Genomic DNA, 27,830 nt, shown 5'->3' with positions numbered 1-27,830 from the left:
CCGTCACGGAACCAGTCCGGCTGTCGTCGTGTCTCGTATCCCAACACCTCGCTGGAAGCCGCCACCACGCATTTGCGCATTGCCGCCCACTCCTGCTCTGTGTCCACACCACCATCCACATCCACAGCCTCAGCAGGCAGGAGGTCAGACACTTTCTCTGAAAACGCCTTACTCACTTTGTCATCCCTCAGCCTAGCAACAGCAATTGGACGGGATCTTGCAGATGCCACGGGATAGAACTTCTTGTGACCGACCTCAAAACTAAACTTGCCACGCACCATGGAGTGATCCGACCAGTAGTTCGCACCACGCATCACCTGCACATCATGCCACTCACTCCTCTGATCCGCACGGACAACAACATAGTCAATCAGGTGTACCTCCTTCGTAGCTGGGTGCATCCATGTGCCATAAAACTTCTTCCTGAACCAGGTGTTCATAACAGAGAGACGGTTTACATTACAAATTACATAAAAGGATACAATGACAAACAGTGGGATGTGCATCCACTACAATGGGTTCAGTATGTAGTAAAGTGGAGTATGGCCGAAAGCGCTGTCGCAATATTTTATTGTGGAGCTTATTGATGCAATCAATTTCCTCTTAACCCTTTATGGTGTTCAGACGGTAGTACGTAATATTTCTCTGGCATGGCATCACTAAGACTAGAAGTAATGGTTCCTTTTATTATTGATAGCTGGAGCAGTCCTTTCTCTGTCTTGTGCCAATACTGCAATAGTGATTCATGTATCAAGGCCTGAGCTACACTGTAGGCTGTAGTCTTCCCTGTCTCTCTTGTGATTTTCTATTCATGAGGGCGATCTACAAAGTGGCGTCATAACTATTTCCAACTGGCCGTTCATGTATTACATGCATATACTTCTTAGCTGTGTGTTGTTGCTTGTTGCTGTGCATGGTCATACATTTGTATTGCATAGTATCATGGCTAGCTTTCGTGCCGTACAACAGCGCGTGTGCGGTGGCTACGCCTCTGCTGTTTTGCCAGCTGACAGTGCTGCATAAATTACTTCATCTTTGCCTTTTGTCTTCGGTTCTGTACCGACATGGAATGTTTTCGGTTTTAGTAGTTCCTTGGTTCGCGTTGTGTAGCTAGCTAGGCTGCTCTTTCAGGTGTAATTGTATTTGGAGTGAAAAGATAAGATAACGTGTTCCTTCGTGTGAACATTCTGGTAGCAGAGGATGGTTATCGCCTGAGTGAGCAGTTCAGTTTCGGAAATTTAAATTATTTAGATCATGTCGTCGCCGGAGCCTGAGAGTGAGAGCACAATCAGGGCTAGCAGTCAGAGAACTGAGCTCTTTTTAGGTGCCATGGCAGAGAGGGCAGGCGACGTGATCGAGGAGGACGAGGAAGTCGAAGAGGACGAACATGGTCAAAGTGACCAGCGATCGAATGAACTGATGTTCGTGAAAATGAAAGCTGAAAAAGCGAATCGCAAGAGAAAGTTCACCAGGTGTCGCAGAGCCGTGATCGTGGCCTTGCGTGACGGAGTTGAAGAGGAAGCTGCGAGGTCGTTGTTTGGCGAATTAGAAATGATCGAGGATGCCCTGAACGGTGTGTTCATGGACGTACTCGAGTGGGCTGGCGGCATGAACGATGCGCTCGCAGTGGCTAAAGTGACCGATGAGATGGAGGAAGCGGAGAAAGAGATGAAGGAGGTCACAAGGCTGTATCAGGAGTTCCTAGAACACCAGCCAGCGTGGACGGCTGCACGGAACAGCCACCCAGACAGGCCAGCGTATCATCAGTATGCCCAGGCACCAGTGGAAGAGCCAGGAAGTCCACTGAGCGTGATATCGCTGGGCAGAAGTGAAGGCTCCCAGGATCGGGATGAGCCTGGTGATGGCGTGGCGCTGGTTCAGGAGAACCAGGCAAGAGTAGAAGACAGTGATGAAGTGGTTGTGACCACAAGTGTCTCCGGCAGTAGTAACAGAGAGGCAGAGCTTGGGGCTAGAACAAGGCCACCAATGGAAGCTGGGAGTAGGAGGTCAGAGCGTGAAAGAAGCCCTGCCTTGCCTGTACTACAGCCTGCTGTGCCAACACGGAGTGCTGTATGTGTGTCCAGTGCATATACTAGAGTGAGTGAGACCAAGGCCCCTCAACTTCAAGTCGCGAAGAGTCCAGGCCAGCAGGGCAGTAGTACTCAGGCTCCTGTGTCAGGACTACACCCTACATCATCTCTGCCATATCAGTCCGCCAACTATCTGTACACCCAGGCCAGTGGGCCGCCACAGGTAGCCTCAAGTCATCAGGCCATGGGCATTGGTGCCTTTTCAGCATTGCCAGGAGCAGGTGTGTCCGCCAGCCACCAGCGTGCTGTGTCTCAGCCTCCACCTGTCAAGCAGCCATCAGATGAAATTTTCAAGCAACTGAAGGCTATACAGATCCCAGTCTTCGGCGGCGATAAGCAGGCGTATGCCTCATGGAAGGCTGCTTTCATGGCGTGTGTTGGTAGCTCGTCTGCAAGGGCAGACTTGAAACTGCTGCACCTCCGGCAGTATTTGAGTGGAGATGCCTTGGCTTCCATCGAGAGCTTGGGATACACCCCGTCTGCGTATGAGGCCGCAATGAGGCGGTTAGACCGCAAGTTTGGAGGCGACCAACGACAGCTGTCGCTGCAGTACGAGCAAGTCGAGGCCTGCCCAATCATTCGTTCCGGCCGAGCAGGAGATCTCCAGAAGTTTGCAGATCTCCTCGACGTACTCGTGGTCAACCTCCTCGACTCCGGAAAAGGCAATGAGCTGGGTGATGGGCTGTTGTACCGGAAGCTCCTGGCCAAGTTGCCGGCTGGGATGTTAACCCAATTCAATCGATGGTGTCATCAGAAGCCCTGCCAGCCAGGAATTCAAGCACTACTGGAGTGGGTGACGTTGGAAGCGGAGTTTGCCGTTGGAGCGTCCGAAGCACTAGATGGAGTTGGTGCGAAGGACAAGCCTCCGGCACCCCGAAATGCTCCTCAACGATCCTACTTCGGGGGAAAGGCTTCGCAGAATGCAGGGTGGTCAAGGCCTGCGGGCTCAGCGGCTGGACGATCTTCATGTCGGCAATGTGGCGGACCTCACGGTGTCTGGCAGTGTAAAGCATTTCAGCAGCTTTCCGTCGCCAATCGCTGGAGACAGGCTAAACAGCATGGTCTGTGCTACCGCTGCCTTGGAGGCGATCACCAAGGTCACCACTGTCCACGAACCAGACCCTGCTCAGTGAGCGGCTGCAACAACAATCACCACTACTTGCTACACCGGGACTTGCTACACGAGGACAGCAGGAACCCCGATGCCGCACAGTCAAACAAGAAAAAATCGGGGAACACGGCAGCTGGAGGAATGACGGCGGACAAGTCCCAACTCAGTCCTGCCGAACAATTCTGCAACTATGGAGACAATGGTTCAGGTCAGGAGACAGGGGACCAGGTATTGCCTCCCGCCATCGACTGTTTAGTAACGCCGCCATACGCCGGTAAAGACCAAGAGCAGCGCACCCCACAGTCGTTCACCGAGGGGGAGACGGAGTCCACGAAGAGTGATTCCACCATGATGGTCCAAGGCCCGGGCAAGATAGCTCTGCGAACGGTCTCAGTCGTCTTGGAGAACGGCCACAAGTCAGTGCAAGTGAATGCGTTGCTGGACGACGGTAGCACAACGAGCTACCTCAACGGCAGCATTGCCAACCAGCTCGGCGTCAGCGGGGAGCTGAGGACATTCACGGTCCACACCTTGAATGGCAAGCAGACCTCATTCACAACCAGACCAGTAAGCTTCACCATTGGCAGCATGGATGGCAGTGTTCGGCAATCTATGACGGCGCTGACGGCTGATTCGGTCACCGGGAATCTTCGTCCGGTAGAGTGGGTCAAGGAAGCAGTCAAGTATCCTCATCTGAGAGAGATTCCGTTCGCAAGACTGGCGGAGCCCGCCAGGGTCGATCTGCTGATTGGGAGCGACTATGCTGAGCTGCTTGTGTCACAGCAGGAAGTGGTCGGCCCGCCTGGTCAACCAGTGGCGCGTCATACTCCACTGGGTTGGACCTGTGTTGGCAGAGTGACGGGAACCCACTCGAGTCAAAGGACGTTCCACAGCCAAGCGTTTCAGAGTGAGGAGAGAGCAACACCAACCGGCTTAGAGACCGCGCTACAGCAGTTCTGGCAAATTGACAGCTGCGGCACGGAGGAGAGCTTCAGTGAGCCCGGCCCGCGCTCGCTGGAGGAAGAGACAGCCCTAGACATCGTCAAACACTCGCTGAAGAAGGTGGACGGTCGGTACCAGGTGTCTCTGCCGTGGAACAATCGCAAGAGAGAATTATGCAACAACTTGGGTGCGGCTACGAAACGTCTAGGCCACACCGAGCGCAAGCTCCTGAAAGACCCATTCGTTGCCCAGGCTTATGGCCAAGTCTTCCAGGCCTACCAGAGGAACGGCTATATCCGTGAGCTCGCGAAGGAAGAGCTAGGTCAAGAGGTATGCTGGTACTTATCCCACTTTCCCATCGTCCGACCGCAGAAGACGACAACCAAGGTGCGGATCGTCTTTGACGCTGCAGCATCCTGTCATGGCCTCAGCCTCAACGACGCCATCTACCCTGGTCCGAAGCTCCAACGTGAGTTGTTCGATGTGTTGACCAGGTTTCGGCAAAAGCCTATAGCAGTGGGCTGTGACGTGACCGAAATGTATTTGCAGGTGTCGGTTGCGCCAGCAGACAGGAAGTACCTCAGATTCGTGTGGCGGGACCTGGATCCAGCCAAGCCTTTACGGCACTTTGAGTTCAACCGCCTGGTCTTTGGCGTCAATGCTGCACCATTCATCGCCCAGTATGTTGCTCAGCAGACAGCCCGGGAACATTTGGCGTCTCATCCCCTGGCAGCAGAAGCTATCCTCGCGTCCACCTACATGGATGACACGATGGACAGCACCAAAGATGTCGAACAAGGTCAGATTCTTCATCGGGAGCTAATGGATCTGTGGGGTGAGGCCAAGATGACGCCGCGCAAGTGGGTGTCCAACTCGCCCGAGCTCCTGAGGGTAATTCCAGCCGAGGCTCGCGCTACCCAGCTGGACTTATCCCAAGGAGAGCTACCATCCGTGAAGACGCTAGGAGTGTCATGGGACGGTCAGGCAGACTGCTTCTTCTTCAGCGTTCAACCGCCAGACCTCACCAACCAACGCATCACCAAGCGATTCCTCCTAGCAAAAGTCGCGTCCGTATTCGACCCGTTGGGGTTTCTGGCACCGTTCGTGACCCAAGCCAAGATCCTCATGCAAGAGAGTTGGGTAGCTGGTATTGACTGGGATGAACCGGTTCCAGATGGCATCGACACCAGCGCTCGCCAGTGGTTCAATGACCTGGCGAAGCTCAGTTTAGTTCGAGTACCAAGATGTCTCATCCCGGACGTGGCCAGTGGAGTGACGCTGCATGTTTTCTGTGATGCGTCGAGTGTGGCGTATGGTGCCGTGGTCTACAGCTCCACCGTGCAGTGTGGCTCTGAGGGAAACGTTCGTCTCGCTGGAGCCAAGAGCAGAGTGGCGCCGACAAGAACACAAAGTATCCCCCGGCTGGAATTGCTGGCGGCTGTGCTTGGCCTTCAGCTGGCCCGGAAGTTCAGTCAGATCATGACCATTGCCATGTCAGAGGTGATTTTCTGGAGCGACAGTGCAACTGTGCTGCTCTGGATTCGCAGCTACAGCCGACGTTTCAAACCGTTTGTGGCGAATCGCATCAGCCACATCCAGACTGTTACGTCGCCCAGTCAATGGCGGTACGTTCCCTCCAGCGACAACCCAGCTGACTTGGCGTCACGGGGAGCTGGGGTAGAGCAACTGGTTGCAACTGAGCTGTGGTGGCAAGGACCGGCCTTCCTGCAGAAAGAAGAATCTGAATGGCCAGCCAAGATCGTGGGTGGCCAAGACCCAGCTGCTCGAGCGGAAGCTCGCAAGGCTGCACAGCCCGAGGTGATGTCATTTATGTCCGAGAAAGTACCCAGCTTGTGCTCTCGGCGCTTCTCAGACTGGACGCGCGTAGTCAGAGTACGGGCTTGGGCAATTCGCTTCATCACCAACTGCCGTGGAGGTGAGGAGTTGAGCGGAGAGCTAACCGGCGAGGAGATGGACGCTGCCAGCCTTTCCATCATCAAAGAGGCACAGCACGAGGCATTCGCGGAGGATCTGAAGCTAGTGAAGAATGGTCAACCACTTCCGCTGAAGTCACGTTTGGCGAGGTTATCGCCTCGACTGGACGACGACGGACTATTGCGCTGCGATGGTCGCACCAAGCTGGCTGACTGGTTGCCGTTTGATGTGCGCTTCCCGATTCTTCTCCCCCGGAAACATCCGACCACCCGGCTTATTGTCAAAGATTGCCATGAGCAACGTCATCATGGCGGGACGAATGAAACGTTGGCAGCTCTCTCTGATCACTATCTTGTCGAAGCAGCACGGGAGGAGATCCGTGACTGGGAGAAAGACTGCATGGTGTGTCGACGACTAAAAGCCCGTGCGGGAGAGCAAATCATGGCCCCGTTGCCAGCAAAGCGATTGTGTGAGCCACTGAGAGCCTTCAGCAGGGTAGCCGTTGACTACGGAGGGCCGTTCGAAACTATGCAGGGGAGAGGAAAGACTCGCCACAAACGCTATCTGTGCCTCTTCACGTGTTTCCTGACTCGTGCGGTCCATTTGGAGATGGCGTACGCATTGGATGCAAATTCTTTCCTGAACGCCTTTAACCGGATGGCCAACCGACGAGGTTGTCCAATGGAGGTTCTGTCGGACAATGGAGGCAACTTCGTGAATGCCGACCGCCAGCTACGTGAGCTTGTTGGCCAACTGAACAATACCACCGTCCGGAAAGCCATGGCCTGCAGACGCGTGAAATGGAGTTTCAACCCGCCATTAGCTCCTCATTTCGGGGGAGTTCACGAGGCAATGATTCGAGCCGCCAAACGAGCTCTACACGCCATCCTTGGAGACGCATCTGTGACGGACGAGGAGTTGGTCACCGCTCTCAGCGGAGCAGAGTCCCTCGTCAACTCCAGGCCCATCACCTACCAATCGGCTAGTCCGAAGGATCCAGGGCCGCTAACTCCGAACCATTTCCTTCATGGCATGGCCGAGGGCCAGCTGGTTATTGCAACAACGGACGAGAAGGGGTGTCAACTGCAGAGACGTTGGAGATATGTTCAAATGCTCATCGACCATTTCTGGCATCGCTGGCTGAAAGAGTTTGTCCCACGGTTGAATCAGCGGATGAAGTGGCGACACCAGCGACGCGATCTGGCCGTTGACGACGTTGTCCTGGTGATGGATTCAAGCTCCCCGCGTGGGCGTTGGCCGCTCGGCAGAGTCACGGAAGTTTTCCCTGGTCCGGACGGTCATGTGCGTGTGGTGGCCATGCAAGTGGGCGGGAAGACTCTGAAGAGATCCATCACTCGAGTCTGTCCACTGGAATGTTAGACGGCTCTCCCTACATGCCAGAATGGAGGTACTGCTCAGTGACGACCCCCATTAATGATTCATGCATTGTTTTTGTTTTTTTGTAGTTTCCTACCACTGAACTTGCCCTTTCGATTCACTTTTCTCTTAGCTTGGTACTGGTAGTTGTAAGGATAGGCATCATGCAACATCTGGGTGCATATTGCGAGGGGGAGGATGTTCAGACGGTAGTACGTAATATTTCTCTGGCATGGCATCACTAAGACTAGAAGTAATGGTTCCTTTTATTATTGATAGCTGGAGCAGTCCTTTCTCTGTCTTGTGCCAATACTGCAATAGTGATTCATGTATCAAGGCCTGAGCTACACTGTAGGCTGTAGTCTTCCCTGTCTCTCTTGTGATTTTCTATTCATGAGGGCGATCTACAAAGTGGCGTCATAACTATTTCCAACTGGCCGTTCATGTATTACATGCATATACTTCTTAGCTGTGTGTTGTTGCTTGTTGCTGTGCATGGTCATACATTTGTATTGCATAGTATCATGGCTAGCTTTCGTGCCGTACAACAGCGCGTGTGCGGTGGCTACGCCTCTGCTGTTTTGCCAGCTGACAGTGCTGCATAAATTACTTCATCTTTGCCTTTTGTCTTCGGTTCTGTACCGACATGGAATGTTTTCGGTTTTAGTAGTTCCTTGGTTCGCGTTGTGTAGCTAGCTAGGCTGCTCTTTCAGGTGTAATTGTATTTGGAGTGAAAAGATAAGATAACGTGTTCCTTCGTGTGAACATATGGACAATTCCACAACTTTCGATCATATATGATCGAAACTTCAAGCGGGGATTTCAGCGGTCGATCTTCATCGTTTTAAGATTTTTTTCGATAGATCCACAGCTGAATTGCATGCGGATCGAATGAGCATAAAATCTATGTACGTCACAAGTAAAAAAGTTCACGAAAAATCTCACTGAACATTGCACACTCAACAGTGCATTCGCTTTCAATGGAACTCCAAAAAAATTCAAAACTTCACTTTGGCAACTTTTATTCATCCGAATTCGGTCCGCAGTGGTCTTTGTTATGTGAAAGCTTTGTCCATCTAAACCGATCTGCAATACAACTTGTATATGTAACTCAAGAACGGTTATGATTTGTTATATAACAAATCATAACCGTTCTTGAGTTACGGCAGTCAATCGAATGCCGCATTTTCCACACTAATATAATTGGTCCGTAAAGGGTTAACACAAATGTTTGAGGACCGTTGAGTTTGGGACGCTGAGTTAAGATGGCCGTGGTCCAAAGCGGCTGTTGTAGCACAGTGCGGATGTGCAATACCGGTGTGTACAGTGCAGGTCAGCTTTACATGTGCGTGCCTGCGCTTTGGCTTTATGATTTGATGAAACAAATGTCATGGTCACACAGAAAAAATGGGTTCTGTATTTTGCGTTGGCGAATCTTCCATTACAAGTCGAATGTCGGCCTTTTGTCAATTTTGCAGAGAATTTTAACAGCAACTTGCATTTTTGGGCTCATGGGGGTAGGCTAGCGCAAGTCAATACCCAACTCCTAATATCTCCTATCCACTCTCTGTGTCTACAGTGTTTCCCACCATTGGCCTACTCCATTCTATGTAGCAATTTTACATGTGCCCCCATCCCCCATACACACACACACACACACACGCGCGCACACACACACACACACACACACACACACACTACTGCTCTTTGTCCGACCACTATCATCTCCACTGCTTCTGGTGCTCGGCAACATCATTGGAGCCGAGGCCTGAAGTCAGCTCTATTCACCAGACTCACTGTCATTACTGCTGGCTGCGGTAACCAGGTACTAAGGTAGTCACTCCTCCCATCTAGTGCCCTGTACTCCCTGGAATTTGTTACTGATTGTTAAAACGAGAGAGCTTGGAAGCTCAGGGCCCTACGCTATGCTTTGTTGCTTAGCTTATCGTGCATGTTGTGGGAACTGATGGAAATGTTTCCTGGGACGGCGCTGACTGTGCCGATCACGGGCGTTCTGGAGTCGACGGGATCTCTCTCCCGACGTTTCCTGTGACCGGCGCTGACTTGCCCGTTCCCGCCTATTTTGGGGACGACGGGATCTCTCTTCCAAAGTATGTTTTTGCTGACGCATCCTATCACCTATTCGGCAACTAACATCCATTCTAATATCACTTCATCCTCGTCTTCCTATTTCTTTCCAGAAAGTCTCCCTATACATCAGGGAGTCGTACTGTATTGACAGCTACCCTAACGGGTCACGCCGCGCTTCACCCAAGCATGGGTATGATGAGGGACAGTGGCAACAGAGACAAAAACAGCAAGCAGAGAGAGATAGCAAGAGAAAGACAGCGATAGTAGTACATCTGGTGTGCGACGTATAGAAAAGAGAGATGACAAGAGATGCGCACAAAAAAGGAAACAATAATTATTTTTGCAGTTCCGAAACAATCAACCATGTGATGGAGTGTGGGCACCCGAAGTCCCACCTGGACTCCACTGGAAGAACATCCCACGCAGGGATATCAGCGATAGGCCAAGCGTTGAAGAACAGCCATGAGGACACATCGTCTAGGAGTCCACCGCGCTCGAACTGCAATTGCAGGTTCAAACAATTTCCCACGCGTCGTCAGGCAGCTTACTCTTCTCCCTGCATCACCATCCATCTCCAGCAACCGTCTCCACTCACAGCTCATGCCTCTGCCACCACTGTACTCCTCCTAGCTTCGCAGTTTCAAACCATTCGGGGGTCCGCTACACCACCGCGAATGGAGAGACGAGGACGACAACGGTCGTGACTGAAAAGACACTGCCGTGGCGACCGCGTCGCGGAACCCTCGCCCCAGCAAATGCAGAAACACGCCAGGGGCGACTCTGGTGGACCTAGAGCCACCCCCTTGGCAAGACTAGTACATTTAAGAGGAACGACTGAAAACTCAGATAAACCGGAGCTACAAAAAGTGCAACCGTTCCCAGCAAGCACAGTTGCAACACACAGTGACTCAACTGTGCTTTCTTCTTCTTTCTTTTTCTTTTTTTCCCTTTCTCTTTTTCTTTTTGAGTATTTGCAGTCTGTGTTTTCTGTGTTTTTCTCTCTTTAGTGGAGGCTTGCTTGTTGTATCCTTGGCTCTCGGCCGTTACTTTATCGCCATCATAATATTGGGCACCATTGCCCGTTTGGTCTGCGATACAAAATAAAATTTCAGCAACAACAACAACAGGGAGTCGTATACATGTACATCACGACCAATATTGTGGCCAGCTGTGTTTGATGGTACGGTACGGTACGGGACCGATACGGGAGCCAGCAAATGGCCAGCTGTGTTTGATGGTGCGGTACGGGACAGATACGGGATAGCGTCAGGCGTGACACAAACAAACAAACAAACAAACACCAAACGAGAGAGCTTGGAAGCTCAGGGCCCTGCGCTATGCTTTGTTGCCTAGCTCATCGTGCATGTTGTTAGAACTGATGGAAATGCTTTTTCCTTTGATTAGCTAAATCATTGTTTTGCAAAAACGTTTCAATGAGATACTGAAGTACAAGTAACGTCTTCTGCATAGCTATGGGACCGGCGCTGACTCTGCCGATGACGGGCGTTCTGGAGTCGACGGGATGTCTGTCCTGACGTTTCCTGGGACCGGCGCTGACTCTGCCGATCACGGGCGTTCTTCTTCTTCTTCTTCTTATTATTATTATACTGACGGCAACTAACATCCATTCTGATTGCGTTTACTCGTCTCCCTACTTCGTATTTCTTTCCAGAAAATCTCCCCATACAGCAGGGAGTCGTTTACATAATATGACTCCCTGCTATACATCTACATGACTGTATATACGTTATAATTATTATGCTATCGGCCTACATGCCATTTCCGGGCTGGTCGACAGGCGGCCCAGCCAGCCTGTTAGTGGGATCTCGGCCTCGCACACAAATCCACACAAAATTTAATGTTACTGCACTGAATGCATTCCCCCATACACTTCGCATATATACTCATTCTCTTGATGGTACCGTACTCTTGATGATACGGGACAGGTACGGGTTAGCGCCAGGCATGTCGATGGCACAAACAAACAAAAATATTGTGGCCAGCTGTCTTTGCTGGTACGGTACAGTACGGGATAGATACAAAATAGCGCCAGGCGTGACACAAACAAACAAACACACAAACAAACACCAAATTAAAGCTGTGTGGACCCTGGCTAGCGCCAGACGTTACTGAAGTAACGTCTTCTGCATAGCTACGGGAATAAATTGAGATACACTGGAGCCGTTGTATTGCAAATCCCCTGTAATGATTGTGTTGGTTCTGCTTGTCTGTCCTGCTCAGGTCAGGAGAAACTCCCTGCGGAGTGTTTGTTAGGGAGCCTCCGTTCAAAGTGCTGGTATTTTCCCTGCTGGAAGGGATTTGTGATAATGCCAGCTCTCATGGGATCGATGAGAACATTATCTCAATTTAGGACGACATTCACTTTACCGCCACCGAACACGTGCGGGTTGTTTTCCATTTATCCTGCAGGGTTTTCCCGTGAAGACTTTCGCGGTTGGTCCTTTTAGAATTTAGAATTAGTTTTTTTCTTCTTCTCCAAATTGCGTTTATCTAAGTTTTATTCATAGGTTTGAGGGTATGTTGTAGTTTGCCAGATGAATATCTTGACTATGGCCACCAGATGACATGTCCATGTAACAAAGGGATTTCTGCATGGACTATGGAAGACGGGAATCTTTTTCCCATGCTTTGCTCAATTTGACCCCATATAATTATGCTCTCAGCATATCCAGCCCTATTCTCTACTTGTATAATTTGGAAGTGCTCTATGTAGCACACTAGTCGTATTTCCTTTAGTATACTATACATGCCCACATAGAGCCACAGTCATCACTTTTCTCTTCTGTGCCGCTTTCAGCGCGTCAATGCTGATGGGCGGAAACAAGCTTTATGCCACATTCCTGACTGGAGTGAACCTTATCGTGTGTATTTAATAAAAAGAGGAGGTGGTGGTGGTGTTGCTGCTGCTGCTGCATGCTACCGCCGCCACTGCAACCATTGTTGCCAAGCACCACAGCGTACAGGGCTGAAGTAGATCTTCTGCTAGTACTGCTACAGAGTACAGTCACGCTAGTACTACAGCGCTAACATCGGGTGTAGGGGAGGCGTTTTAAAAATAACCTTCAGGCTGGTGATAATCTTGTTCATTCCGGTGACTGTCTGTATGTGTATTTTGTTCTTGTTCGGTGCTCTGCCTTCACATACTTAGTAGTGTAATACATAGGTACGTAGACTGTGCATGCAGTCAGTGTATTGAAAAGCAGTCGCTGTGATCATGGTGATACCACTGACACTGTGCTGTGACACTGACAGACTCAGTGAGTGTTCCTCATCTTTGGGACTTTGCTTCCACCCAACCTAGGCTATAGCCTACTGTAGGGGCGCCTGCCAGGGCCCGATGTTAATGTTATACTAGTAAAATAATAAAATTTAAAAATAATAATTATTTTTAAATTCAAAACAACTGTTGTGTTTTAGTTTATACATGTAGTGAATAGTGTATTAGAGGGGGAGTCTACATGTAATTAAATTATTTAAACTATCTAGATATGACAGCAAGTCCTAGCCTACGCAAGTAATAGCTGCACGGCGTGATACCGGTATCCCTGGCTGCTATACTACATTACATAACACACAAGTAGGAGCTATTGTCGTATTGAGTTGTGACCGCCAACTAACTATTATAATTATACTGATGATTTGTGGTAAAATGTGCCGCTGAGGAGGTTGTCCGTATTTGGTGTGAATCTATGATACAGCTACAGCTGGGAACAATTAAAATTATTATTTTCCACATTGAGTCTGATGCTCCATTTTCTTAGCGCGACGCGTGGATCTACTACTCTTGTACGTGTGTAAAATAATAATTTGGCTTCATTCATTGCTCCCGTCCGTTGTGTTCCAGAAACAAGGAAATATTAATTTTGCCTCTGCCAATTGATTACAGTATGTTCGGTACTGTTGCACCGAGTTCCAGCCTGCGAGCAGGAGTCATGTAGCTAGAGTTAGAACGATAACGATGAAGTCCACAAAATGTCCATGGCGTTGTGGCGATGGTTATGTCTCAGTGTGGAGAGCCATGAGACTTCTGCCATTTCTGGTGATTCTTTCAGGCCTTTCGGGGCTTGCTAACTCAGTGAGATTAGTCGGCGAAAGCGAAATCGGCAATGGCAACAATGCGACTGTAACGTGGCTTACGGAGGAAAGCGACTCGGAGCCGTATATTGGCAGCAACGAGAAGGATGAAGTTCGTCTGTACTGCAGCGATGAGAATCCACTGGATAGTAGCACTCTCCGGGATGACCACATCGATCACTGGCATATACCGGACATTCTCATTCAATCAGAAAGCAATCTCCCATACAATGGAACGGTAGCTTTTGGACCACTTATCAACATGCGTGTTACGTGTCAGATTATTTTCTGGAAATACAACTCCACAGGGCAGGACCAACATTTACCGTTGTTTCCCTCCAACGCACACAAACTTACGGTTGGCAGGGGCCCTCTGCAGCCGATGCAAGCACATCTCTCATTGGTGAGCTCATGATCTGAGAATTTAGCAATGCACATAATGCGAATGATTGCATGAAACAAATCTTTTGGTGAATTTTCACATCAAATTCACCGGGTGAATTTATCTACTGAGCACTACGAAGCAGTACAGAAATTCGGACTTTGTTGATTCTGCTGTCAACAGCGCTCTATTCGGACATTGGTGAAAGTAGACATGTACATGGCGCTACCCGAAATGTAGGTTTGCGTAGTTTTAAAACATCCACGTGGAAAACATGCTCGTTGTCTCCCATGGAAATTGGAATTTCAAGTAAAACCAACTTCAACCAAAATTACGGACACATGCAGGTCTATTTTCTCGGCTGAGAAAGTAGCAAGCAAAACCTTGAGCATTAGATTAAAGGGGAAGTATACCCTAAAATCAAATTTTCACCAGTTGTAGTCTTCGGGGTGCTGAGTCGAATGGTCTTGGTCCGAGGAAGCTGCGACGCTCCCTTCCTACTTGAATCCCAATCGAACTCGCGCACTTCCACCGAAACTGGGTGACTGCGCCCTACTAGATGGGGATTTGTATGCAAAATCTCACTAAAAGCGCCATTTCGTTCTTAGCACGGATGACCGCCATTGGCCCATATGTTGTAGTCTTTTGGACGCTGAGTCGACTGGTTTTGGTCCGAAAAGGCTGCGATGCAGCGTTCCTCCTTTATTCCCAATCGAACATGGTTGAACAAGCGGTCACGTGGTCCTGGTTGCCCAAATCACCTGGTCACCACGCCAGCAGGCGACAACTTTCACACCAAGGTTCAACTCGAGTGACAGGACTGCACCCAAAAAAGGTCAAACAGGCTAGTAAGTTGTACCCTGCAGGCACGGTGACCAGGTGACTGGTGTACGCAGGAGCACGTGACCGCTTGTTCAACCATGTTCGATTGGGAATAAAGGAGGAACGCTGCATCGCAGCCTTTTCGGACCAAAACCAGTCGACTCAGCGTCCAAAAGACTACAAAATATAGGCCAATGGCGGTCATCCGTGCTTTTATAAGAACGAAATGGCGCTTTTAGTGACATTTTGCATACAAATCCCCATCTAGTAGGGCGCAGTCACCCAGTTTCGGTGGAAGTGCGCGAGTTCGATTGGGATTCAAGTAGGAAGGGAGCGTCTCAGCTTCCTCGGACCAAGACCATTCGACTCAGCACCCCGAAGACTACAACTGGTGAAAATTTGATTTTAGGGTATACTTCCCCTTTAAATTTATAGAAAAGAAAAAGGACCAAGGAACTACAGGTTATGCTATAATGTCCACTAGCACCACCAGTTACTAAACAATCAGCTCATGCGATAACATTGCACGACACTGACCGACGGTACTGACGTTCTACAACTAACTGGCTATCAGCTCTAGCACATCTTGGATGCTCCAACTGCCTTCCAACTTGGAAGGTTCTAAGTTATAATATTTATAATAACACAGGAGGGGAAGGTGAGCGCAGTGTTATCATATAACTTAGAACCTTCCAAGTTGAAGGGCTGTTGAAGTGCGCATCCTAGATGTGCTAGAGCTGATAGCCGGTTAGTTGTACATGTAGAACGTCAGTACCGTCCGTCAGTGTCGTGCAATGTTATCGCATGAGCTGATTGTTTAGTAACTGGTGGTGTTAGCAGACATTATAGCGTAACTTGTAGTTCCTTGGTCCCTTTTCTTTTCTATATATTTATCTTTGGCTCTCCATCCGAGTCCATCATTAGATTAACAAACAATCTTTTCCGACAACTACCGTATTTTCTGGAGTATGTGCCGCACATAGATTTTTTTGTGACGAAATACAGACATCTACCCTGTTTATCACAGTTAATTTGAACATCATAGTAAAAGACTTGTTTGGGTGAATTAGTGGTGTTTAAGTGTGGCTTGCACTCCCGAAAATACGGTATGTAAATGTTCACACTTGATTAGACCACCCGTGACTTGTCAAGCCGATGTTTCATGAAAATCCGCAATAGATTTGATACAGGCCCTTGTCCACTTCAAGCAGGGAGTTGTATTTTATGCATTGAGTTCTTTGTTCATTGTCGTTTTGATATTTCACATTTTGCTTATCCAATGTAATAGAAACTTTGTGTCGAGTATTTTACTACTCCCCGATTTCAAGTACATTCGAGTACATATTGCAGGTGTGTAGCTTGGTCCTGATGATATTACACTTCATGGCCTATATGAGAGTGAATCCGACTGACTTGGTCGCACCTGTAGGCGCAGGAGATGCCTCAGTCAAGGATTTGTAAAGCTGATCTGTGATGAAGCAGTCAATGAAATTTGATCCACCGACCAAGGGTTTGAAGTTTTTGAACTGGCTACTATTCAAGACGTAACACCTCAATAACAAGTTAAGGTGCCAGTTATTGCACAGCACAGGACAGTGTGCATTTTGATCATACTGCAGAAAGGATGTTGGCTAGTGATTTTATAGCAGCTCATACCCGAACCAATGTGGGCATTCTGAATTATTTCCTTTGCTTGTAGACAGCAGATCCATCGGTTGTGTACCTGACTTGGGTGTCGAGCTATGTGTCAAACTACAACCCTTCTGTGTGGGTAAGTACCCTATTCTTAGCTGTTTTCTGCTGCTGCTGTTGCTGTAGAGGACATTTGAGTATTCTTCTCAGTATGACCAATGCTAACTGTGCTCAGCCAGTCGGTTCTCCCAGTGGATACATTGAACGTCTGTGCAGAGCATCATTGTTGCTACAACTGTACAGTTCCTAGAACACGATGATGGGCTTGGTACTGCACACTTGCAGACTGGCGTATGCGCTTACAGTACTGTCGGGCGCCGAAGAACGACCAGTCTATAATGTTGCCAAGCACAGCATACTAATGTATACACGGTGGTTCAACTGTGCATACGAGCGTTGACTGTAAGTCTGTAATACATGAAAATAAGAACGGTCTAGGCTAGGAGGCGACCCGGCCCAGTTCTTCGGCGACCGACAGTACTGAAACTGCTCTACTTGTATAAGTACCCTCTGAGCTGCCTTTTCCGTCAGCTCCCACTATGGACAATACTACCGGGCAGTTTACTGCATGAACGTTACATCATGCCAGTGTGAATGCGTGTTCTGTGCTCTGTCTTCTGTGTTTCCATGCCGTGCAGTATCATGAGTCTGCTCAGCCAGGCGCTGTGTCCACAAGCCAGGCGGGAGCAACGACCTATGCCGCAGGGGACATGTGTGGTGCCAAGGCAGTGCGGGTGGAGGGACAGCATTTCCGCGATCCAGGAGCTATCTACTCGGCCGCCCTGGCCAATCTCAAACCAGCCACCAATTACAGGTACATTGGAAAGTTATCTGTCCTTGTGCTCAGTAGGCCGCATGCGCAGTGATGACACCTATACAAGCCCATGCAACAGAATCGATGTTTTCACTGTTTTTAAAAGATAATCAATTGTAACATGGAAAATGTGGGCCCAAGTTATGCGGTCAAGTCCACCAACTAAACCGGATTTTGAACAGTGAGACATGTGCACAAAACCGTGATCATCCCATGAAGCTTTAGAATGTTGGCAATGTTGCCAACGTAACCAGATCATAATTATACAGTCAGTGAGTGCAACAAAAAGGAACAAACTGACAAGGACAAGTTCTGTCATCATCCAGTAATTTAGGCATTCTTTGTTGCCGTGGGTCTTAGCTTGTGCTTTTCCTCATTGCGCTTTCCTTCTCCTCTTAGACCTTTCCTAACCTTAGCATACAAAGTTGGCAAGTTGTTGGGTTGCGCCTCAGAGAAGTGTTGGAGCTAGGTGTCAGGTCGTCGAATGTTCCAGTACCCCTTATCAGTTTGTGTCTTTTTGTCGCACTCGCTGACTGTATATGATCTGGTTACATTGCTGGACAGTTAGTCATAACTCGTGGTGACATTTTGTCCTTTCTTTTAATCTAGTCCATGTTTTGATTGCTTTTGCGGCTGTCGGCTTATCTTGCGGCAATCTGTGTTTCTCTTTGGAATTCTACCAACCTGTTTCATCCATCTCAGCTATTGGTTTGGCATCGATAAGGCCAACACAGGTGGCATGTCTCCCGTCCACTGGTTTCTGTCTCCCAAGTTGTCTGCTTCAAATGGTAGGTGACAGCAATAAGCGATTGACCTTGCATTGCAGTGCAGTCACTGTCGTGTTTCCACTCCATGATTCTTTGAAGTCTAGTGCTGGCAAGGGAAATTCTATTTCATGGAGAACGTGGAATCCATTTCCTGCCTTCAAGTCATAGTCTAGTAGTTTAAGTGCTAGAGCCTGGCCGCACAACCCTTGTGTAGTGCTAGAGCCAGGTCACACAACCCCTGTTCAGTGCTAGAGCCAGGCCACACAACCCCTGTTCAGTGGTAGAGCCAGGTCACACAACCCCTGTATTGCTGGAGCCAGGCCACACAACCCCTGTTTAGTGGTAGAGCCAGGCCACACAACCCCTGTGCAGTGTGAGAGTCAGGCCACACAACCCCTGTATTGCTGGAGCCAGGCCACACAACCCCTGTGCAGTGTGAGAGCCAGGCCACACAACCCCTGTATTGCTAGAGCCAGGTCATACAACCCCTGTGCAGTGTGAGAGCCAGGCCACACAACCCCTGTGTAGTGCAAGAGCCAGGCCATACAACCCCTGTATAGTGCTAGAGCCAGGTCATACAACCCCTGTGTAGTGCTAGAGCCAGGTCATTCAACCCCTATGCTAGGTAGTTCTGGAGGCGGGCAACACAGGCACCACAACCCCTGAGACTCTTCTGTTCAGAAGCGTGGTTTAACTAGCAGCTACAAACAATGATACTTGGTACAAAATCTAAGTTTGCTATGCTTATGTTGGCTTTCCGTATGATATTCCTGAGATGCATACTAAACTACCGGTGTCATGCTTATTGATGAGTCTCATCCTTTTTGAAAGCTTTCCGAATATTCTAATTTCACTTCATTGTATCATGTGAGCCATTGGTCTTCTTACAGGAGTAAAATACTTTGTGCATATGGATTGCAGTTGGGGCTCAAAGTATGCATTGTTGTTGCATACATACATGTATATATCTGCATGTACTGAAGGTTTGTAGGTTCCGGCTGTTCTCTGACTTGCCACTTCTCCTATGTCCCCGGCATACAGCGCACATTGTTGCCACGGCCGACATGGGTGCCTGGGGTGGTAGCAACCCCAAGGTTGACGAGTGGCAAAGTCCCATCCCTACCATCATGCAACGGATCCTGACAGTGTCCGACACCAAGCCTGTGGACCTCGTTGCCATATACGGAGATTTATCCTGTAAGGTACACGCCTGGGTTGATCTGTGCATTTCGGTTTTATTGTGTACATAGGTTTGCTCAACCCCTTTGTGACTAAGGCCAGTATGGGTGTGTCACGCGGCTGTGTATCTTCACGGTGTCCTATTCTATGTACGACCAATACATGCATATCTGCTGACAGAAATCCACAATCACCCATACGCACCATGGACACCATGGACACCATCCAGCTCCACGTCTGCCACACCAATATCCTGTTGCTGCTGCTGCTACTGCTGTACCATGTTTGTGTTCATCCTATTATCCTTACAACATGAGTATGTTTAGTACTGAGAAGTCAGCCTAAGCAATCACCCATGGGACTGTACAGTTTTGGTCTCGGATACAGCAACACCTTATGAATGGCAGCATAGTGTTTACACCGGCTGAATTGTATCGCACCCAGTTGTCTATGCATGGTACACTTGCCGGGGTCTTTGGAAAAACAAAATTACTAGCTAGTCACTACATCTCACACGTGGACGTGACCCAAGATGGATCCCATGTTCTCCACAATGTGATAAGCTATGGCATCATCTCTGTACCACTGTTGGTGCAAGGGAGCACATGGCTAGATGGGACTAGTGCTGTGCTCGCTATTCCCAATGTGTACAGTGTTAGTAGCTGCAGACAGTGCAGTAGTAGTACAGAGAACCAGTAGCCCTACTGGACTGTGTTTGTATCTACCCTGAACCGACAACTGACAGTGTCATTTGTCTTCCTGTCTTCGCTACACTATACCTGTTGCACTCTCGTAGATGCAAATGGCGAAGGGCATGTGTGGGAGCGCTATTTCTACCGCCTCGAGCCAGTAGCAACTCGGATACCGTTACACGTTGCTATCGGCAACCATGGTTAGTGATCTGAGGCATTGATTGCATTACTGGTACCAAGCTGTCAACTGCACAAGTGTAACACGACATGGGCATGACACTGCACAGGTGTAACACGACATCGGCATGACACATGCTCTACGAGTACAAATTGAAATTTGTTTAAGATGCACGCTTGGTATGTACATGTGCAGTTATCGTTTTCTTCAGTTTCCATGTCTTCTTGCCAGGCCATTGGTTCTCTCATCATTGCCTTGACATGTAGAATCCACCCGTTTGGAACCACCTCGACACACCGTCTGCCCATCGGTGTGAGCGACACAGTGTTCCTTCAATTTGTTGTTCTTTTTTTTTGTTCACGTCAAACACAGTCCTACCAATGAATTGGGAAGAGAAGGAAGCAGAAGACGAGCAGGGACAACTTGGGGGCCCACACAAATTGTTGTGCCACTGTGATAACCATGTGTGTTGTTTTCCTGTTGCTCTATGTGTGTGTGTCTTTTGTGGTGTCGCGGTTTGCCGTCTTTCGGCAATATCTATGCAACATGCCTGCTTGCCACTAAGAGTATGACTATGATAGGTAAGTGCAGCATGCTATTATTATGCTCTATTCGCGTTAGCATCAGTGAGCTTATAAAGCTCACATATAGCCTTCGCTTAAGCCGCAAGAAGGAGCAAGTGAGCGCGAGGAAGCGCAATGCACACAGAGCGTCAAAACAAAACAAAAAACAGAAAAAAGAGACAAGCTGCAAGAAGGAGCAAGTGAATGCGAGGAAGCACAGTGCACATCAAGCATCACAATCACAAAAAAAGACAAGATGGAAACGCAAAGTTATGTCCATTGTTGCATTAGCGGCTACATAACAACCTTCACCAGGTCCTGCCACTGAGGGCGATCCTGGGCGAGCTGCTGCAGCCTGTTGCAGTCATCTCCATTATCTATATATAAAGGTATAAATTATGTCCATTGTTTCAATAGCAGCTACATACAGCCTTCACCAGTTCCCGCCACTGTCGACGGTCTTGGGCAAGCTGCTGCAGCATGTTCAAGTCATCGCCAGTCTCTAGGGCAGTATTATTTTTCAGTTTTTTGAGATCATTATTGAGCGTTCGCGGGAGCGTTGTTCTTGGGCGTCCCCTAAAGCTGGGGCCGTTACCCCCTAAGAAGTAAGCTCCCATGGCACGTCTGGCTGGGGCTGCCTCTTCCAAACGCAGCACATGACCAAACAGCCTCCATCTAGCATCTCTGATGATTTGGCTCACGGGGCGAGATTCTGTGCGTTTATACAGGGAAGTGTTCTTTATTATGAGCGGGTATTTAATGCCTATCACTGTTCGCAGCTGCTGCCTGTGGAACGAGTCCAATTTCCGCTCCTGTGTCCCCGTGAGACTCCACGTGCCACAGTTATAAAGCAGGATTGGTAGAATGAAGCTATTATAGAGGCGCACTCGTAGAGACTCTCTGATGTGTTGCCCTCTCAGCCATATCACCCACATCCGGTGAAGTGCGCTTGTAGCCAACCGCTTTCGTCTGCCTATGTCCTCATCCACTCCAAGCATCGAGCCCAGCTTTATTGTGTGTCGCCACTGTTCCTCTATTCGATCCTTTTGTCTGCTTATCATGGTGTGTTCCGTCTTCCCCTCATTCATCTTCAAGTTCCACTCTGCTAACGAAGAGGATATTGTAGGAAGGCAATCTTTTAGATACTTTTGGTCGGTACTGATGAAGTCCACATCATCTGCATATTCCGACTCTCCGGGCAGAAGCAGCTGGACGTCTCGGTCTGGTCGCGGCGGTAGACGGTTTCGTACCTCTCTTAACGCAGCTTCCAGGTATATCGTAAACAATACCGGCGACAGAGAATCTCCCTGTGGAGTCCCATTGTATGTTTCAAGTGGCTGGCTCAGGATGTTGTTTAGCCGTACTTTAATGGTGGTATCCGTAAGTAAGCACTGAATAAGATGTAATTCGTCCGGGTTCACAATAGTCTCCAGCACGTTCATGAGCTTTGGTCTTGAAATAGTGTCAAAGGCTTTCGACATATCAATTCCCAAAATGGCGATATCTTCCTTTACTCTTTGGCATCTTGCTGCCAACCATCTGTAGGAGTACACAGCATCCGCTGTACTTCTCCCGCTGCGAAATCCGCTCTGGCAGGGCGAGAGGTATTGATCAACTGCCGGCTTAATAAAGCATGCTATAATGACATTAATTTTTACTACTTCCGAAGTAACTCAGTCGACAATAGCCAGGCTGCTGCTGCTATGGTGTCTGCTGCTGCTTCTACTGCGGTTGCTATTGAGAGCTCCCATGGTGTGTGCTTGCCATGGAGCTAGACCCACGTTGCTTGAGCGTGACAGTCAAATCGGAAAGCCTGCTTGTGTGCCAGCTGGCCTGTGTAATAGCCATGATTATGCAGATGTGGATGGTTCTGGTCAAATTCCCACATTTTCCAGCAGGCATGACATAGTGATTAACCTAGCACAGCTGTTCTTGTGGACAATTCTACACTCCCAGCAGGACTATGTGTGGTCATGGAGTACCAGAGATGCAGAAGGGGTTGAGGAGTAGAGATTGTAAAATGCTATCTATACACACTTCTCCACCTTTCTGCACAAATCCGCATTATAACTGTTTGCACACATATCCCCATACTGCATCCATAGTTGTAGTGCAGTGCGCTGTAGTGAATGCTGACTCGTAACTCCACCCTTCACTTGTTCATTGTTGTTTGATGTGGCCACTGTTAGGTTGCCTGTGTCGCGTCCCCGGCTCACAGTGACCGGACCCCGAAATCACTACGAGCGGCGACTGAATATAGACGTGTGGCCTCACGACAAGCCCAACACAACCCAGGGGCCAACCAATATAGCTGGCTTGGTCCAAGTTCAACCCCACACGATCAACAGACAGAGACTGTTAGTTTTACGTTGTGAGTAGTATCAAATCCGAGCTCAAAGTAAACGAAGACAGAGAGCTGAGACCGAGTCTCGACTGCTAGACTAGACTAGACTAGACTAGACTAGAACTGAACTGAAGTAAGAAAGAGAATGAGAGCTTCTTTTATAGGGTGCTTCAGAGATATATGGCGTGATCATTGCGAGGTAATTCCAGGAAATAGCAGAACAAGTCAAACCGGAATGTGCGCAGCCAGTCAGCAGAAATGCAGAATATACGTACGGTGATCATTCGAGAAGAAAGAGAAAGAAAGACATCGAGAGGAGAAAGACCAAATTGGGACGTGGGGAGCCCGCTCACCCACGTTAGAGTACAATGTGAGTATATGAGGGTCACGTTGGGGAGCCCGCTCACCCAACGTGCCATAGTTCAGCGGCTTCTTATGGTAAGTTCTGCTGCATTCTTGGTCTTGCTTGCGTGATACTCTGACGTCTTGCGCGGTGACGGTTTTGGTTCTTGCACATGTCTCCTGTCTTGCACTTAGCTCTTGTTATACAATGTCATATTAGTCCTGGCTCTTTGCACGAAGCGCCGAGGCATCGTGGAAACCTGTAGAACGTCGTAGTGACGTGGTTTTGCACAAAGCCTGGAGTCACATTTCCAGGAAGTGAAGAACTTCCAGGAAACGTACAACGCGAGAACCTACCTGACCAGGTTCCGGCCTTGGATCACATGACGTGTCATGCCAAGAAGGCATGTCACCTACGTGGGAAAGCGCGTGTCGCTCAACCTACATGCTAAGCACGTGGGACAAGACACTGGCCAAACCACGTTGTACTAAAAGGGCGTGACAGCTCAGCACAGAGCTGCTCACTATGTAGATCCTGCTGTCACAGGACTATCAGGCAGCAGTTGTCTTATCCTGGGACGTGACATTTCCCCCGCCGTTGAAGAATCACGTCCCGTGACTATCCTCGACCGATATGGTAGTCGGTGAGATACCGCGACGTTGCCAGTGTCATCCACCAGGCTCCGCGACGGATACAATAGGTAAGTCAACTGGAGATGCAGGATGCAAGTCCAATCCACCACAGGTTTTGGTGCGAACACCATGTCATCAGCCGAATATAGCATATCACTCGTATCGGGCTCATACGACTGAACAATATCACTGACTGCTCACGAGAAAATACAATTCCTCGCCAGGTGCCAGGCACATAAAGCATTCACTCAATCCGATGGTGCTACACAGTTGTGAAACCAGATCGGTAAAGAGCTCGTAGTAAAATCCATCCGGTAACGAGCAAATTGGGACCTCACTCGCAACAACTCATCATCCCCAGATGATTCTCGCCTACCAGGCTCCTCGACACAGGGCGTCCCCTGGTCAGCCAACACTGTGCCCGAGGGATCCAGATCCAAATCATCCTCTCCCACCACAGCCTTTCCACTTCAGTTCTAGGACCTCGTCCTATATGAAGCGCAGACCATAATTATTCGGCCCCAGGAATCCCATCCTGGCCTGTATGGTCACCACCGTCCCCTTCTCCGTTGCTCACTACGCAAGCTCATCACCACCAACCGAAATTGGCTACAACTGACCGATCCGGGCGCCTCATCCACAGAGACCAACTGACTCCTCTGAGCCGTACACAACCCGAACCGGTGCACAGTTCAGTCATTTGTTGAGGATGCAAAGGCACCCATCAACATCACACTTTCACAGGACACAGTTCCCTCTGCAGGAAACTGGTCAACTTTCACCAAGCACAAGGACCGCGAAGAGTAACGAGTATACACTCCAGCACATACTAGTAGGTCATGTACTGTCCGGCCATCCTCTCCACAAACTTTTTTTTCACAAACAGAACGTCTGGAGAATGAAGATCGACAACAAGGTCAGAACTCGCCATCCTCGCGACATGATCGTCAAGACTCGCGGCATTCGCAGATAAAACTGCTTCCGCCAGCACCAAAGCTGGGCGTCACAAATCTTCGTCTGGTGCATCGACACGCAGAACGAGATTTGAATTCGTCCACGACCAGCGACGTGGTCTGCATCCTCCCATCGTTCCAGCCATGAAACAACCGGGTCTTCAAACAGCACTCGCCATTGCGCGACTGAGAACAACTGAGTGCAAACGTCAGTAAGGCCTCATCGTTGAAGAGACGACCTGTCAAGCTTCAAGAGCTTCAAGCGGTCTCAACAAACACCATGTCCGAACAGTGGCGTTTTCTTGTCGAAACTTGAAAACTGCACTGCACTACTCCGTGATCCAGTCGTAGTGACTACTTTCACAACGCTCCGTAAAGAGGACCCAAGCCCTGTTTACGGCTCATGTGCGTACACATGGTACACGGGTTCACGAATCCTTCCATATCTGAACCTGACTGTGACAAACGCGCACTGCACTCGTACTTGAGAACTGCATGAATGCAAACAACTCCTCGATCGATCGTGCAACTGACAATAAATTTCGCACCTTGGTGCCCGCCATGTAGTCCGCAGCAAAGCAAGCTCGTCGTGCACTACGAACTCGCACTACAGCGCTACAGGAACACGAGGTACGGAACGCAGGGGCGGATACAGGGGGGGTTCAGGGGGTTCGGACGAACCCCCTAAAATAATTTCGACCATGGGTCCAGTCGATTCTTTTGTGATATCCACGTGCGCAACCAGCGAAGTGTAGCGTACATGCAGCGTAGCCAGTACTGGCAGTAGACTTCACTGGCATGCATCCTGCATGCAGTAGTCACGTACAGGCAGTGCAGGTGCTACAATGTAGGTCACTGCATGCATGCAGTGGTCGGGACTGTTGTACGCGTACCGTTCGAATCGAAGGGTCCGTACGCGTATCATGTGACTTGAAACGATCGACAGTTCAAGTGGTGGAGCAAAAGGTGGAAAAACTGCCACTTGTCCTCCTTCCTTGTCGTTTTGTTTTATTTCGCGCTGGCTGGACTGTAGGTTTCCTCCGTCGCAGTACGAAGATCATGTTTGTGTTTGTCGTGTAGTTTGCCATGTCGCGGTGGAGGCAAAGGTGGAGAAACTGCCACTTGTCCGCCTTACCTTCCTTGTCGTTTTGTGTTATTTCGCGCTGGCTGGACTGTAGGTTTCCGCCGCCGCAGTACGAAGATAATATTTGTGTTTGTCGTGTAGTTTGCCGTGTCGCGGTGGAGGAAAAGGTGGAGAAACTGCCACTTGTCCTCCTTACCTTCCTTGTCGTTTTGTGTTATTTCGCGCTGGCTGGACTGTAGGTTTCCTCCGTCGCAGTACGAAGATAATGTTTGTGTTTGTCGTGTAGTTTGCCATGTCGCGGTGGAGGCAAAGGTGGAGAAACTGCCACTTGTCCTCCTTACCTTCCTTGTCGTTTTGTGTTATTTCGCGCTGGCTGGACTGTAGGTTTCCGCCGCCGCAGTACGAAGATCATGTTTGTGTTTGTCGTGTGGTTTGCCATGTCGCGACGTCTGCCAAAGAAGCGAGCGGCCGATCAGTTGCCATTGAGCTTGGCTTCGTTCCGCCGTGTACGACGCGAATGTGACGACACGCAGTCCCAGCCGGAGGACAGTCAGAGAACTTCGCCTTCCGTCAGTTCGGAAAATGCTGCAGTCACGGCCTTAGTTTCTGCCTGTGCTGCAGCTTTGTACTTTGTAAGGCTCTAAACGCATTATTACCCTTGTCTTATTGGCCAAGCAATGCAAGGGCTACCGTGACAATAAAGTTTTGCAACTCCCGGTGTAGTGAACGAACCGAAAACAGTTTGAAGCGAATTTAATTCTGTGCACTCGAAAAAATTTGAACCCCCCCTGAAAAATTCCTGGATCCGCCCCTGGAACGAAAGCCAGTGCTGGATCCGAAAGAGAAACGCACTCGACGTTTTCTTCGTACCAAGTTGGAGCGTCCAACACTGCTGTTGCTCTGCCACGTCTATCGCCAAGAACCTGCCATCAGAGACAAGGTTGTTCACGAAAGACTGCTGTGGACATTGCGTCGTTGCAGTTACGGAGTGAGGAGAACTTAGACCATCCTGGTCACAGCACCAAATGTCGCGTCCCCGGCTCACAGTGACCGGACCCCGAAATCACTACGAGCGGCGACTGAATATAGACGTGTGGCCTCACGACAAGCCCAACACAACCCAGGGGCCAACCAATATAGCTGGCTTGGTCCAAGTTCAACCCCACACGATCAACAGACAGAGACTGTTAGTTTTACGTTGTGAGTAGTATCAAATCCGAGCTCAAAGTAAACGAAGACAGAGAGCTGAGACCGAGTCTCGACTGCTAGACTAGACTAGACTAGACTAGACTAGAACTGAACTGAAGTAAGAAAGAGAATGAGAGCTTCTTTTATAGGGTGCTTCAGAGATATATGGCGTGATCATTGCGAGGTAATTCCAGGAAATAGCAGAACAAGTCAAACCGGAATGTGCGCAGCCAGTCAGCAGAAATGCAGAATATACGTACGGTGATCATTCGAGAAGAAAGAGAAAGAAAGACATCGAGAGGAGAAAGACCAAATTGGGACGTGGGGAGCCCGCTCACCCACGTTAGAGTACAATGTGAGTATATGAGGGTCACGTTGGGGAGCCCGCTCACCCAACGTGCCATAGTTCAGCGGCTTCTTATGGTAAGTTCTGCTGCATTCTTGGTCTTGCTTGCGTGATACTCTGACGTCTTGCGCGGTGACGGTTTTGGTTCTTGCACATGTCTCCTGTCTTGCACTTAGCTCTTGTTATACAATGTCATATTAGTCCTGGCTC

General features: G+C 49.3%; 3 protein-coding genes across 8 annotated transcripts in view; all 3 read left to right on the top strand.

Annotated features, from left to right (window-relative positions):
- LOC135809267 (uncharacterized) overlaps positions 1-12,426 on the top strand; it is a 141,051-nt gene extending 128,625 nt beyond the window's left edge. For all 6 annotated transcript variants that reach the window (XM_065322580.1, XM_065322579.1, XM_065322578.1 and 3 more), the window contains one exon: positions 11,788-12,426. The gene's annotated coding sequence lies outside the window, so the exon portion shown is untranslated. The remainder of the gene's footprint in view (positions 1-11,787) is intronic.
- Positions 1,255-7,458, top strand: LOC135810440 (uncharacterized). Its single transcript, XM_065323932.1, has one exon. It carries the CDS (start codon positions 1,255-1,257, stop codon positions 7,456-7,458), a length of 6,204 nt encoding a protein of 2,067 aa, XP_065180004.1.
- A 940-nt stretch (positions 12,427-13,366) lies between the features above and the next one.
- LOC135810439 (uncharacterized) lies at positions 13,367-26,730 on the top strand. Its single transcript, XM_065323931.1, has 9 exons — positions 13,367-14,044; positions 16,545-16,616; positions 17,176-17,351; positions 18,054-18,139; positions 19,160-19,315; positions 20,094-20,189; positions 20,733-20,748; positions 22,276-22,334; positions 26,471-26,730. The coding sequence occupies exons 1-9, from the start codon at positions 13,526-13,528 to the stop codon at positions 26,728-26,730; spliced, it is 1,440 nt and encodes a 479-aa protein (XP_065180003.1). The 5' UTR covers positions 13,367-13,525.
- The last annotated feature ends 1,100 nt before the right edge of the window (positions 26,731-27,830 follow it).

This window comes from Sycon ciliatum, chromosome 2 (genome assembly GCF_964019385.1).
Source record: "Sycon ciliatum chromosome 2, ocSycCili1.1, whole genome shotgun sequence".
Taxonomy (NCBI): domain Eukaryota; kingdom Metazoa; phylum Porifera; class Calcarea; order Leucosolenida; family Sycettidae; genus Sycon; species Sycon ciliatum.
Note: the sequence above shows the minus strand (reverse complement) of the source record. Positions and strands in the feature narration are given on the sequence as shown.